Source organism: Saimiri boliviensis, chromosome 17 (genome assembly GCF_048565385.1).
Source record: "Saimiri boliviensis isolate mSaiBol1 chromosome 17, mSaiBol1.pri, whole genome shotgun sequence".
Taxonomy (NCBI): Eukaryota; Metazoa; Chordata; class Mammalia; order Primates; family Cebidae; genus Saimiri; species Saimiri boliviensis.
The window spans coordinates 12,146,110-12,161,780 of NC_133465.1; the positions used below are offsets into that span (position 1 = coordinate 12,146,110).

At 43.7% G+C, this 15,671-nt stretch overlaps 1 protein-coding gene across 11 annotated transcripts in view; it reads left to right on the plus strand.

Annotated features, from left to right (window-relative positions):
- DNAH9 (dynein axonemal heavy chain 9) overlaps nucleotides 1–15,671 on the plus strand; it is a 346,949-nt gene that overhangs the window by 240,802 nt on the left and 90,476 nt on the right. For 9 of the 11 annotated variants that reach the window (XM_039476345.2, XM_010339862.3, XM_074388186.1 and 6 more), the window contains 3 exons: nucleotides 2,418–2,843; nucleotides 11,733–11,852; nucleotides 14,518–14,706. In XM_039476345.2, the coding sequence (XP_039332279.2) occupies nucleotides 2,418–2,843; nucleotides 11,733–11,852; nucleotides 14,518–14,706 (735 nt within the window). Of the gene's footprint in view, nucleotides 1–2,417; nucleotides 2,844–11,732; nucleotides 11,853–14,144; nucleotides 14,189–14,517; nucleotides 14,707–15,671 lie in introns of those variants that run through there. The other 2 variants (XM_074388185.1, XM_074388193.1) reach the window with 2 other exon arrangements.

Sequence of the window (15,671 nt, forward strand, 5' to 3'; positions counted from 1 at the left end):
GTCCACAGAGCCCCGCCAACAACATTCAGAATGGGATTCCACTCATCATACAGCCAGCTTCATGCCTGCCCTTGCCAGATACTCAAAGGAGAAAATCCCCCTCTATTCTTCATCTAGGGTTTCTGTCACTAAAACCAAAAGAGTCATGATTAATTTATAGATATATAAGAATATGAAAAAGTTTGGAAGGAGTTACTGTATATTGAAACATGGACAATGATATTTCTGGGTTATAAAATTCATTTTCATCTCTGTACAGTTGCTTAACTTATGCTATTTTAAAATCATGGCATGCCTTGGTTACATTTATATTTTCTCACTTTGCCGTCTGTCATCTCAGGGGGCCATGATGACAGGTGTGCTGGCATCCCTCTCACACCTGTGCTGCCCTCCTCCCTGCCTTCACAGGTGTGTCACGACCAAATGTGAAAACCATTGCAAGAATGAATGGAGCATCTGCCACAGTACTTCCATTAGGAGCTGGAAATAATTCCCCTTGTTTGTGGATGAAGAGCACCTCAAATTAATCTGGCACAAGGATCTAATTTTTGAAATCAAGATTTTTCCCCCAGAGACAAAATTAGTGCCATAAGCAAGTGGTTTCCCAGCATTTTAAGAGTCTCCAGCTAAACTGGGGCCCCACTGCCCTAATGGGATGTGATGACAAGCTGGGCATGGGAGTCTGCAGTATGCATTTTGTGGGTATTTCTTTCTTTCTTTTTTTTTTTTTTTTCTGAGATGGAGTTTTGCTCTTGTTGCCCAGGCTGGAGTGCAATGGTGTGATCTCAGCTAACTGCAACCTCTGTCTCCCAGGTTCAAGCAATTCTCCTTCCGCAGCATCCCCAGTAGCTGGGATTACAGGCATGAGCCACCATGCTCAGCTAATTTTTTTTGTATTTTTAAAAGAGACAAGGTTTCTTCCTTTTGGTCAGGCTGGTCTTGAACTCCCAACCTCAAGTGATCCACCTGCCTCAGCCTCTCAAAGTGCTGGGATTACAGGTGTGAGCCACTGCACCTGGCCCTCATGGATATTTCTTTCACCTGTCAGACAGCCTAATGCTTAGTTGTCTGACCAGGGGGGTCTCTCACATGGGAAACTTGTTTATACTGACAGATGCCCTTGTGGCTCTTGTCCAACCCATGTCCAGTTTATGCCTGCCTGATCATCGCTCTGAGCTGGGAGCTCAGGCCAGCACCAGGAGAAAATCCAGCCCAGAGCAGCCCCTGGTTCTTCAGATGGAAGGCACAAATTCAATATACCACCACAACAGGAAACATATTCAAAGATTTTTACTTACAGATCCTGGACAGGGAGAACACAATGAATTGGGAAGGTAGTGCTCTGTCCCCAGGTCACAAGAGATAGGAATGAAGAGTGAGGCAGAGAGAAAGAGAAGTGCATGGCATGGATCACTTTAAGTTTTCTGCAAATGCCTGAATGGTCTCTTTAAAGGAAATGACAGGAAAGCGGGGAGCCCCGTCTGCTAGGCAGGAGAGATCCAAATTCTCTGGCTACTGGCTTGAGCCATTTGGGTATGTTGTAGAACTGGAAACTGTGTCCGGGGTGACCGAGCCCTGCTTCTGTTATGAGAAAGTTAAACCTATATTCAACCTGGATGCCCAAGCAACAGAAAATTAAAATTCCCTACACATGGTTGTAGGCTTCTCCTTGACTGTCATAGCAGGCCTTAAATCAACTTCCTGTGCATTTATGACACCCTTTTCCTTACAGAGTAGCAAGTTCTTCTGCCCCCAATTTACAGATGAAGGTGGCAAGATCTGGAAGGTGCAAGTGATTTGCCAAGATCAAGTCTTTCAGGCATGTCTTTCTGAAACAAGCAAAACTCTGAGAGAAAGGACATACCCAGGACCAGGAAGAGAAGCTGACTCATAGGCTACGCCTTGCTTTCTGTCTGAATTATTTCTTGGCGGAAAATGCTGTTTTGCTATCAGGACAGTCAAGTGTAGTCAGAACAAGCTCATGGAACAAAGCAGTTTAATTAAGGGGAAAAAAAATTACTTGGGTTACAGTGCTATTTTCTTCAATCCGAGATGGAAATTAATTTATAATAACCTTATCTTTTATTCATAGCATGCTGCATATTTCCGAGTATGTCGGCATTCTTATATTTCCCGGCTGAATGTGAAATCATTGTGTATTTCTAATGGGCTGTGAGTTGGTTAAAGTGCTGAAAGAACATAGCTGAGTCTTGGCTAACCATTCAGAGAAGTCTGAAGCCACTGGGGAGTAGCTTTGGTTTCCTTTTGATGAGTCATGATACTTAAAATTCAGAGGGCTGCTGCAGGCTTCAAAGCAGCCCTTTCAAACTGATCACTCCACAACCTAACTCCATCAATGGCGGAGGACAAAGAAAGCCCATTCATTTTCCCCTAACAACCCCTTCTCTTTTTCTCAGACCAACCTGACGGAGCTGAAGTCATTTGGCTCTCCGCCTCTGGCTGTCAGCAATGTCAGTGCTGCAGTGATGGTGCTGATGGCCCCCGGGGGCAGGGTGCCCAAGGACCGGAGCTGGAAGGCTGCTAAGGTCACCATGGCCAAAGTGGATGGCTTCCTGGACTCTCTAATCAACTTCAACAAAGAGAACATTCACGAGAACTGCCTCAAAGCCATCAGGCCGTATCTGCAAGACCCCGAGTTCAATCCTGAGTTTGTGGCCACCAAGTCCTATGCGGCTGCAGGCCTCTGCTCTTGGGTCATCAATATTGTGAGGTTTTACGAGGTGTTCTGTGATGTGGAACCCAAGCGCCAGGCGCTGAGCAAAGCCACCGCGGACCTCGCAACTGCCCAGGAGAAGCTGGCCACCATCAAAGCCAAGATTGCTGTGAGTGACCCCAGAGCCCCCAACCCTGCTAGTCAGCCTCCAACACAAACAACACTATTCTGTCACCACCCGATACCTAACGTTATGGTTTTTAAAGAGAAGTGGGAAAACCGCATTTTCATGCCAAATCAAATCTTTCAGTAGAGGTAACCTTTTACCTTTCTTTCTCAGACACTGTATAGGCCAAACAAGACAGTTCCACTGGACCACTGGCTTACAAGCTATGGTCCTAAAAGATTTTCTCCTTTTCTGCCAAGGAAAGAAAAGATGACAGACGGATGTGTATAGTAGAGGAATTATATTCAGGGAGCCAGCTGTGAATTTATTGGCCACCTGTGAATTTAACATTTTTGCACATTCGATGGTAAAGAACAAAAATTTAAAATTTTGAAACTTTTTCTTTTTCTCCTTGGAAATGAAAGTTTCAGCCACCTTACTTCACCTTTTGTACCTATTTCCTTCAGTTCTAGCCAGCTGTCTGCCTGTCTCACTCTCACTAGCATGGATGTGTGGAAATGTGTCAGCTATCTGCATTGTTTTGTGGAAGCTCTTTAAAGCAAGCTATATACTGTGGCTTAGTGGGTGGCCACTTGTCCATAAATATAAAACTGTGATGGTCATTAGTTTTTACAAACCCATGTAGCTATTGTTATTGTGTCTGCTTCACCCAGGATTGGGAGATGGGGGTGATCTTGGATTCACACTCATTTGGGGAGATTTCCTTTGTCAACCTGAAATAATTGAAAGAATCAGAATCCATTTCTTTTTCTGTAGAGGCAGGGTCTCCCTATGTTGCCCAGGTTGGTCTTGAACTCCTGGGCTCAAGTGATCTTCCCGCCTCAGCCTCCCAAAGTGCTGAGATTACAGACATGAGCCACTGAGTCTAGCCCAGAATCCAGCTTTAAAGAATTAAGTGAAAAACTGGGAATGGGCATTTCGAAAACATGAACTCCAAGGAGATTGAATGAGTGCTCTAAAGTAAAAAGTTAAGGCCAGGCGCCGTGGCTCACGCCTATAATCTCAACACTTTGGGAGACTGAGGCAGGTGGATCATGAGGTTAAGAGATCGAGGCCATCCTGGCCAACATGGTGAAACCTGTCTCTACTTAAAAAAAAAAAATTATCTGGGCATGGTGGCAAGTGCCTGTAGTCCCAGCTACTTGGGAGGCTAAGGCAGGAGAATCACTGGAATCCGGGAGGTGGAGATTGCAATGAACCAAGATGGTGCCGCTGAACTCCAGCCTGGCAACAGAGACTCCATCTCAAAAAAAAAAAAAAGTTAAAGTGTTACTTATATAGACAGAAAACAAAGAAATTTAGTAGGATTATAATGTTTTCTATAATAGGTGGTTTATGAGTTATAACAACTTAGTTACAGGTTTCTGTACAGCTTATTTCATTTCCTTTCCAATTTAAAAGAGTATTTAACCTTCCATCTTAGATAATGTGAAATCTTTGTGTGAGAAAGGTAAGAGGAAGATTAATCTATAACACAGATCAGCAATGAAGCTGGAAGGGGTCTTCCCTGGTGTCCTTTACTTATTCACAATGTTTTACAAGACAATGCAGGTAAGGAAAAAGACCAGTCTATAATCAAAGAAACAAGGGTTACAACTGCCTAGGTTATAGCTGCCTGTCCTATGACTCAAGACATATAATCACATTACCTTAAGGCTCAAAATATTTTAAAATTCCAACAGCTTTCATCTTGAATTACCTACTTTCACACCCTTGAACTTCGCATTTCCCATAAAAATGTATACTAACAAAATAACAGATAAAAGTCAGTATCCTGGAGGATAGCATAGCAGCTAAAATTCCATCCATCCAGGTACCTTAGTTCCAATCCAAGCTGTAATATTGACTGGTTGTGTGGCCTTAGAAATATTTTCAAAATGCCCAAACCTCAGCTTCCTGAAGTAGAATGGACATATTAATAGTGCCTGCTTCATGGGACTATTGTGAGGATTAAAGGATGTGATGTGTATAAACTGTGAGACTAGAGCCTAGCCCATGATGAAGGGAGAAGCAGGAGCTGCCATCACTACTGCGAGTGTGACTATAACTGCTCAGCCACTACTACCCCATTTGACAGCATGTGCCATCTATCACATGCACATACAACCTCGTTCATGGACTCAATCACAGCTGCGATCAAGTTCAATCCAAAATATTTTCTGGATCTTTAATTTCTACATGTGCATTCTAGGCAAATAAGATTCTTGCTGCAAATTTGTCATGACGATAAAGAGGGTTTTACAAGTCCTGAAAGATAAAATGGTAGACATTTTGTATGCTTCACGTGACATGGGTTTATTGATTATTAGATTAGAATCTATGGGACAAGACTCTAGATCGAAGATCCTTGAGACCAATCTCTCTATTTAAAAAGATACTTTCACAAAGTGTAAGTTCCCCTCCTTTCAGTATGCTTGTTTATAAATGTACATGTTCCTGGACTACTTTACTTAAAACAGATGATAATCACAAAAATGGCTCCCTTCAAGGAATATCACATGCAAAACACCATAACATCCCTATTCCTGAATTTTTTTTTTTTAAGAGGAGGAGTCTTGCTGTGTTGCCTAGGCTGGCCTTGAACTCCTGGCCTCAAGTGAACTTCTCGCCTTGGCCTCCCAAAGAGCTAGGATTACAGGCACATTACAGGCAGGAGCCACCGTGTCCAGGCCATATTCCTACATTTGGGGATGAAAAGATCTCCCAATAATTTTTGTATTTTTCAGTCTCTCCAAGAAAAGTATAACAAGAACTGCATTTTCAAAGACTCTTGACTCAAGTTATTTTAACTAAAGGAACAGTTGGTGCAAAGAGAATGTTTTCAAAATGTTTATACCTTTTCAGTAGCCAACATTCACATGATGGGCCCACTCAACCTGTGAAAGCAATAAGAATATTTTAAAAATCCTTGGCTACCTTTGAAAGGCGCTTCTTTTCTGCCAAAATATTTTCTGGAAAAAAAATGTATTCTTGCTTTTAACAACCTCCACTCCATCCTCCACTTATACATAAGTCAACATCTCAGGAATGTGGGCACTCCCTGCTAATAACACAGGAGATGGGCTAACACCCATCCCTAACCTGGAGACCCACCCAGGGCAAGAAGATTCTTTCCTATATACTACAAGGCCATTCCCAGCCAGGACCAATCTCATGCATACATATCCAAGTCTTACTTTTAGGATTTTAGGGTAATTCCAAGTAAAGAACTTTATATTCAGAATACAGAAAGTCAGGGTGCGGGGAAGAATATTTCAAGATAGATTTCGATTTGATTATTGTATGTAGGACGTGATGTAGTTTAGATATTTGTCCCTGCCCAAATCTCATCTTGAATGATTACAGTTCAAGATGAGAGTGCCAGAGGTGACGCCTGGTGGGAGGCGTTTGGATCATGGAAGAGGATCCTTCATAGCTTGGTGCTGTCTGTATGACAGTAAGTGTGTTCTTGTGATATCTGGTTGTTTAGAAGTATGTGACACCTGCCCCCACAACTCTCTTTTGCTTCTGCTCTGCCCATGTGATGTGCCTGCTCTTGCTTTGCCTTCTACCATGAGTAAAAGCTCCCTGAGGCCTCCCCAGAGGAGGATGCTAGCAATATTCTTCCTCTACAGCCTGCAGAACCACGAGCCCATGAAACCTCTTTTCTTATAAATTACCCAGTCTCAGATATCTCTTTGTAGCAATGCAAGAACAGCCTAAGACAGAATAGAAATACATAAAAATGTGAACAGTGGTGGTTATCTCTGGATGATGAATTTTGGATGGTTGTTTTGTTTGATCTATATTATCTTTTGTTCTATAGTGAAGATATATTAATGTTAACGTTTATAAAACTAACAGAACAAGTAAGGCATTTTTCTTGAGTATGTAATCACACACAGAGTGAAATATCAAATAGTAGAGAAAGACTTCTCATGAGAAACAATAATCCCCTTTAATTCTTTTATCTGTTTCTGGCGCTGGAGATCACATCAAAGCCTGCTACCTAGCAGTTTAACTGTGTTCCACTTGGCCCATGCATTCTATTTGCAGATGATTTTATTAACTGCCAGTATTTAAAACAGCAGGTGCTTTTTTATGTAAAAATCTTATTTTAGGCCAGTCTACAAATAAACAAAAGATACCCATATGTCACTAATTGACCCTGGAGTTAAGTAATGGCTTCCCATACACATGGTTTTGCTGCATTTTGTCATAATCCCCACCAACTTGTATTTTTTTCAACACTAGACTCATCTGACAAGTTTCCATTATCTTTCCACTGATTACCTGGATTTTTGACTTCTGTCTGTGTATTATGCTGGTACCTATTTCTTGATGTATCTTGTTGAGGCACTTGACTTTCTGCTAGATGGCTGAGGCTATAAGTTGTTCATTTCCATGTCTTCCCAATACAGTTATGGCAACCAGTTTTATTAGGTCAGTGCAAAAGTAATTGTGGTTTTTGCCATTACTTTAATGGCTGGCACAGGGAGGGAGGAGAACATCACACACTGAGGTCTGTTGGGGCGTTGTGGGCTAGAGAAGGGACAGCAGGGGATGGGGAGGTTGGAGAGGGATAACATTGGGAGAAATGCCAGATATAGGTGACAGGAGGATGGAGGCAGCAAACCACCATGACATGTATTTACTCATGCAACAATCCTGCAAGATTTGCACATGTACCCCAGAACTTAAAGTACAATTTAAAAAAAAAAAAGACCTTTAATCAGCTCACAGTTCTGCAGGCTTTACAAGAAGCACGTGCTGGCCTCAGGAGGCTTACAGTCACGGTGGAAGGCAATGCAGAGCCAGCAAGTCATATGGCAAGAGTGGAAGCAAGAGAGAGAAGAGGGTGGTCCCAGACTCTTTGAAGCAACCAGATCTCCTCTGAACTGAGCAAGAACTCATTTACCAGCAAGGGAATGATGCTAAATTATTCATGAAAAGATCCACTTCCATGATCCAATCACCTCCCACCAGGCCCCACCTCCAACATTAGGAATCACATTTCCAGCTGAGATTTGGAGGGGACAAACATCCAAACCGTATCACAAGATGAAGCTCTTACCCCTGCCTTTAGCTCCCTTCCTTCTACATCCCAACTTCTGTTATCACTGCTTATCATTACTTTTGCTTTGTAATCACTAAAACTGAAAACATCTACATTCTGTTCTGTAAACAAAATTAAGTGACCCATGCTCTGTCCATACACTGATCTGCCAAGTTAAAAAATCAACAATTCCCAACGATGATAGACTGGATAGGGAAAATGTGGTAACATATACACCATGGAATATTATGCAGCCATCAAAAACGATGAGTTCACGTCCTTTGTAGGGACATGGATGAACCTGGAAACCATCATTCTCAGCAAACTGACACAAGAGCAGAAAATCAAACACCGTATATTCTCACTCATAGGCGGGTGTTGAACAATGAGAACACATGGACACAGGGAGGGGAGCACTACACACTGGGGTCCGTTGGGGGGAAATGGGGGAGGGGCGGGTGGGTGGGGAGGTGGGAAGAGATAGCATGGGGAGGAATGACAGATACAGGTGAGGGGACGGAAGGCAGCAAACCACACTGCCATGTGTGTACCTATGCAACAATCTTGCATGTACATCACATGTACCCCAAAACCTAAAATGCAATAAATAAAATTTTTAAAAAAAGTATTAACAAAAAAAAAATCAACAATTCCATTTCTATTCTGTGAACATGCCTATATATTGTTCATAACCAATCTAAGTGGTACACTAGAATTACATTTTCTTTTTTTACACAACCTCTTCACCCCCGCCCCTGGAGTTGCTACTTTCCTTTATTCTCTCTTTTGCATTAGTTCCTTTTGCATAGCATCCATTACTTTTAAACTTTCCATGCAATTAAGTATTCTTTGTCCTTCTTTGCTGCCACAACCTTTCTCTCTCTTATTCTGCTATGGCTCATTTTCAAAGGACTTTTTCAGAAATGTTAAGGAAGAGGTAAATTTTCTGCATTGTTACAGTCTGGAAATGCCTTCAGTTTATTCGTAAACTGAACTAACAATTCTGCAAAGTAATTGAATTCTGAGTTGCTAATTCTTTGTGCATAGAGCAACTGAATGTTTTGTTGTTTTGTTTTGAGACGGGGTTTTGCTCTTGTTGCCCAGGCTGTAGTGCAATGATGTGATCTTGGCTCATGGCGACCTCTGCCTCCCAGATTCGAGCAATTCTCCTGCCCCTATCTCCCAAGTAGCTGGGATTACAGGTATGTGCCACCATGCCTGGCTAATTTTGTATTTTTATTAAAGACGGGGTTTTACCATGTTGGACAGGCTGGTCTCAAACTCCTGACCTCAGGTAATCTGCCTGCCTTGGCCTCCCAAATTGCTGGGATTACAGGTGTGAGCCACTGCACCCAGCCAGAACGCTGAATGCTCCATGCTTTTGCCTGGTGAGAAGTGTTGTGGACGGTCAAGGGCCTGTTCCTTTCATAGATGCACTGTTTCCCCCCTTTCCTTGAAGTCTTCCAACTTTTTCCTTTCGGTTCTTGGTGTCTGAAACTTTACACTGATGTGCATAGCTGTTGTTCTTTTCTTATATTGTGTTTGGCATGTAAACATTTACTTTCTTCAGCTCTAGAAAATTATTTTGTATTATTTATTTGGTAAATTTCCTTCTGTTTATTTTTTCCTCTTATTTTCTGGAATGCCTCTTGGTCAGATGATGGACCTCCTATATCAGTTGTGTGTTTTCTCCCACCTTTTTATTGCTATTTGTTTTCTTATACTTTTAAGGAAATTCCCTCAAATTCATCTTTTAACCTTTCCCTTGATTTTGTTATTTTTTATATTAACAACAATAGTGATTTCCATATATGTTTCTCTCTTCCTTTTAATAACATCCTGTTCTTGTTTTGTGGATGAATCATCTTGAATCTCTCTGAGAAACTGTGAAACGTTTTAGCTTTGTTGTTGCAGTTGCTGTTTTTGTTGTTACCAAAATTTCGTCCTCTTCTTCCTAGGTCATTTTTTTCATCTTGTTTAACTTAATCTAGGCTTTCATTAAATTTCTTCTTATCCTTTCATGTTTACAAGAGTAGTGATCAAAAGCTAATTCAAGGTCTATAGGCAAGGGCAGAGCTGGTTGACTGGTAGAATTTGTTTTCAAGATCTGATGAGTTGTGCTGGATGCATCCTAAATGCCAGTATGTGGCACCTTTATTCTCTGCCTCTATTGACTTTCTTACATGATGACACAGGTGCCTGGTGGCATTGCATACTTGGCATGTGGTTGGAGATATGGGAGCAAGAATCAATAGGTTTCCAATTAACCCTCCTATTTTCATCTTCTCTTTCGATCACACCTGACATTTCTGAGGTCTCCAGTTTGTATAGGGCTCCGTAAGCTGATCAGTTTCCTCTTTGGTGAACTACGGCCAACTCTAAGTTGTCATGTCCTCTGTCCTGCTCCAGCAGTCTCCCCTCCTTCATCAGTGTGGTCCTCCACAGATCCATTGGACTCCCTCACCCTCTAAATGGCCGTCGCCCATTTGCTTGGTGTTAAGGGCTTATGACTATTTTAATTGCTTCATAATCATTTTAGAAAAGTCTTGGGAAGTGAAGGAGGTAAATGAGCATGGCCAGTCTGCCATCCTTCATTGGATGGCTCACCACCTGCTTTTTAAACTGCTTGGATGTTTAAACTTGGCCCTAAATTGACTTCTCTTGTGCCTTAGTAATGACCAACAAAGTAGCCTGGACCCCAGTTATTACACAGACATGAGATGTATTTGGAGGTGTCCACATGTCTTTACGTGTGAAAATATGTACTCAGAGGATGACAAAGGCTATGTGCTTCAATTTTAAATTCGTAATACATTTTTTAAAAATTTAAATTATGTCTTTTTTATGTTCCTGTACATTGTGATAATGGGAGAGGTTAGATGAGGTTAAGTAAAAGTTACCTTGTACTTTTTTCTTATCTTTTTTTTTTCTTTCCTTTTTTTTTTTTTTTTTTTTTGAGATGGAGTTGTGCTCTTGTTGCCCACACTAGAGTGCAATGGTATGATCTTGGCTCACTGCAACCTCCACCTCCCGGGTTCAAGTGATTCTCCTGCCTCAGCCTCCCAAGTAGCTGGGATTACAGGTATCTGCTATCACACCCAGCTAATTTTGTATTTTTAGTAGAGTCAGGGTTTCTCCATGTTGGTCAGGCTGGTCTCGAACTCCCGACCTCAGGTGATCCACTTGCCTTGGCCTCCCAAAGTGCTGGCATTACCACCGCACCCAGCCATTACCTTGTACTTCTAGGACCTTCGAGTCAGAGGAGGACTTTGATTCCAGACAGCCCAACCCCAGATCAGCTGCAGCAGATCCTATCAGTAGTCCTCCCTGACCCATGTGGGTTCCTGTTGACCATTTTCATGCTAACCCCAGTTTTAATGTGTTCTAATAGCACACATCACATTTGTTGCTTCTAAAAGCAGCACCTGCACCATTTTGTCAGGCGATTGGAGCCTATTTTTCTCCGACAGAAGCAGAGGCAGAACGTATGCACCCTTCTCCCTCTCCACATCCCTCACACCTTGTAGCTTTCAACACCTTGACGACTACGGTGGTGGGGTACGGAAAGTCAGCTCTCTCACCTGGGAGCAGGAGATCTCTGGCTGTCCGTGCCACACTGCCCCTGCCAGATCAAGATTAAATCCTCACTAGGATGCTGCCTAAGACATCCCCAAATATGCCTTCATTTCCTTCTCTGCTCTGCTTTCCCTGGTCCCATAGGAATGCCCCACAGAGTGCTTCCTTCAGAATCACCTCTGTGCGAACCCTCATCTAAGGTGCTCTGGCAGTGACATAGGCTAAAATGACTGACAGTCATTGCGTTCTTTCCTAAACAGCACCTTAATGAAAATCTGGCAAAGCTCACAGCCAAGTTTGAGAAAGCAACAGCAGACAAACTCAAATGTCAGCAAGAAGCTGAAGTGACCGCAGGCACCATCTCCCTTGCCAACCGCCTGGTGAGTGTGAGCTGCGGCAGCCCGAGCTGTAATTATATTAGCAGGTTTGTCAAGTGCTGCGGAGGTGCAAGATAGATGAGCACAGCACAGCAGCACTTTGACTTAGGGGGAAAGTATTAAAATGTGCTGAAATGCAGGAATTGAGCCCTGAGGAAAATGTGGATGCATAAACCCCGATCTGGTCAAAGGCGTTTTCTTACAGACATGGTTGGGAGGATGGGAGTGCTGGATCTATCAGGCAGCCCATGCAAGATGTGAACGCGCCTACATTCACGTGTATTGACCAGAGGAAACATTACGAGACAAAGATGGCATGTTATAGGCAAACTGTAACGTTCCTATCTATGTAATGTTTCATAATAAGGGTGTGACCAAGCTGGGCATGATGGCTCATGACTGTAATCCCAGCACTTTGAGAGGCTGAGGCAGGTGCATCACTTGAGGTCAGGAGTTTGAGACCAGCCTGGCTAACATGGTGAAACCACACCTCTACTAAAAATACAAAAAATTAGCCAGGCATGATGGCGGGGTCCTGCAATCCCAGCCACATTGGAGGCTGAGGCAGGAGAATCGCTTGAACCCAGGAGGCGGAGGTTGCAGTGTGCCAATTTCACACCATTGCACTGCAGCCTGGGCAACAAGAGTAAAACTCGGTCTCAAAAAATAAATAAATAAATAAGGGTGTGGCCAAGATTAGAAACTGAGATAGAAACAGAAAAGAATGAGACCAACTGACCCTGTTTCAGAACACACACACACACACACACACACACACACACACACACACGCACGCTCTGGTCTTCCTGGGAAAACAAATCTGAAGGTCAGGGCAGCCGTGCTTGTGTTATGAATGTTTGTTTCTGCATAACAAATCACTCCAAAACTTAGTGATTTTGCACAATAGCCATTTCTTTTATCTCACAAGTTTGTCGAGGGCAGGGTTCAGCTGGCCAGGTCTCCTGCTCTATGTCGTCATGACTGGGGTCACTCAGTACATTCAGCTGGTGGCTAGGCTGGAGGCCCCAACATGACTTCCTCCACATGCTCAGCATCTTGGCAGGGCTGGTTGGAAAGGAGGGTGCAGCTGGGCCTCTGTTCCTTTCTTTGTAGCCTCAGGGCCTCTCCATGCACTCTCTCTCTAGCAGGGTAGTTGGACGTCTTACACAGTAACTCAGCATATCAAGGGCAAGTGTCCCAAGAGGCAGGAAGTGGAAAGTCCCAATATCTTACGGGCTGGGACTGAAAACTGGCACAGCATCACTTCCGCTGTACTCTATAGGTCAAAGCTGTCACAGATTAAAGGGCAGAGAGCACAGACAGCAACTCTTAATGACAGGAATGTCAAAGAATCGGTGGCCTTTTTAAATCCCCCATGGCTTGTATCTCTCATCCTATATATCAGCTAAGACTCTGCAAAGCAGAGTCCAATGGATGCGATTTCTCTTCAAGCTAGAGACTTTACAGCACCCGCCTCACCAGGGAAGGAAGTACAATCCACACCTGTTGACATTTATTCCAGCCACCACTGATTTATACAACAAAGCCAGATTTTAATCTGGGGAGCAGTGAGTCATAGCCATCGCTGAACCGAGCTGTGATGTAACGAAGACCAGCCGTACCCACATGTGTATCTGTGCAGTTATCACTGGACCAGCTTCCATGTAGCTTTGAGATGATCACTTTAGCTGAACAGCAACTCTCTGCCAGTGTGCAAGAAGCCCTCCAGATCTTCTAGCTGGCCTGTCTTCCATTCAGCTCACTACTTGGTTTCTGAACATAGCACAGCCTTCTCTGCCTGGCAGGAGCACTTTTGGAGTCAGTTCTTGTGGGAGGCAGTGTGGCACTCTGCTTTAGGAGTCAGGATGTTCAGGTTCTGAAGCCACCCCCTGTCTCTACCGACCTAGAGATTCTAGTGAGATACTTGGACTTTCTGACCTTTTGTGTAATCTGAAAACAGGCATGGGAATGATTGGGTTGGAAAATCTCTGAAGTCTATCCCAGCTCTGATATTCTATGATGTTATCATTCAAAGAAAAAATAAAGGCTGAGTCTTAACACAGAAGATAAGCTCTGCCATACCATTCACAGTCCTCTGTAGAATGGATAGCTCTCCTCCCAGGGAGATTGTACCAACCAGAAGAGGGATGGGCGGGGGGCAGGGCTTTGTACACACCCATGACCTTACCATACTTCTCTGTGTCTCAATTAGCATGTCTGTCTCTTTGCCTGCTGTGTATTATCTATGGGGCATGGACTTGATTTTGTTTATTTTCGTTTCCCCAGCATTTGGAAGGGAGAAAGAAGTGCTTAATTTTCTAACATGTTCCACAGACCAGGTATTGTGCTAAATAATAAACATGCATGATTACACTTCATCCTCTCAACAACCCTCTGATTGGGTGGTATCAGTCTCCACACATAGAAAGAGCAGAGTCAACCCCTGTCATCTTTCTGTGGCTCATATGATGCATGACACAGAACAGGAGCTTTTGTACTGAAAGGTTTGCTGCAGGCAGTGCAAGTCCGCATTGATGGAAAGGGCCATGTAAGTGATGTTCTGCATCTTCCCTCTATGAAGCATGTAGTGGGCGTTCATGATGGAATCACGGCTCTGCAGCCTTCTAGGTAACACGCCTCCTCTCCTCTCTGCCTTTTGAAATGGTAGGTTGGAGGACTCGCTTCTGAAAATGTGAGATGGGCAGAAGCCGTGCAGAACTTCAAACAGCAGGAACAGATGTTATGTGGAGACATTCTACTCATAACGGCTTTCATTTCCTACCTTGGCTTCTTTACAAAGAAATACCGGCAGAGCCTCATGGACGGGACTTGGAGGCCCTACCTGAGCCAGCTGAAGGTATGTATGGCTTGAATTTCTCCCGATCACATCAGCCTCTGGGCACCAATGAGAAGACAGGACGGTCATAATTCACATCCTCTGGTGTCCTCCTGCACACTCACGTCCACCACCCACTGAGCACCAGGTGTGAAATCTGCATACCCATGTCCTTCCACACTGCCTTGCATTGGTGCCTGCTGCCTTCCAGGACACCTGGGAACAGCATCTCACCTCTGAATACAGTCTTCCATGCGGACACTAGTCCTCTACTCCGCAGGCTGTCTCCTAGCAATCCTTAAAGCTATGAAACCTGGGAGAAAGAAGGAAAATAACAAACCAGTTTCCTCTCTGATCTCCCCACTTCAGAGCCAGACTTCGTGGGAGCAGTCAGGGGAAATTCCCTTTCCCAGATCCTTCATTGCACCTTGTCACTAAGCCCCAAAGCTACACAGCTTGTGCTCATGACTCACAGATACCCTTCGTCGGCTTCTATCCTGCCTGATCCCATGAACAGCTGCTCACACGCTTCTTATGTGGGCTGTGCAGCTGGTCCTCTTCATGAGGCTAGGTGGATTTTACTCCCAACCCACCCCCTTCCCTCACTCACCCCAGCGTTAATGAACTGGGAAGCGGGGAAATACTGGTTTCCCATTAAAGGGGATTCAAAGTTGTACCTGGACCCGATCATCAGAAGAAGTCCTAATATTTTCCTGGTGCTTTCACATCACTCATAGCAACCCACGCATACTCCCTGTGTACTGAGGATGTCCTGCTACTCCACCACACAGGGCACACAAAACGTTCAAGACCAGGATACCATTGGCAAGTTCACAGTCCAGTGGAGGAGATTAGGTTCATCAAAGTCAGCTAGGGTGAAAGTCAGCCCCAGATGTCACAACGTAAGGTAAACACTGTATTCCAAATCCGTTTGTAAGTGGAACCTTAGAACATAGTGACGGTTGTTTTCCCAGATCAGCTCATAA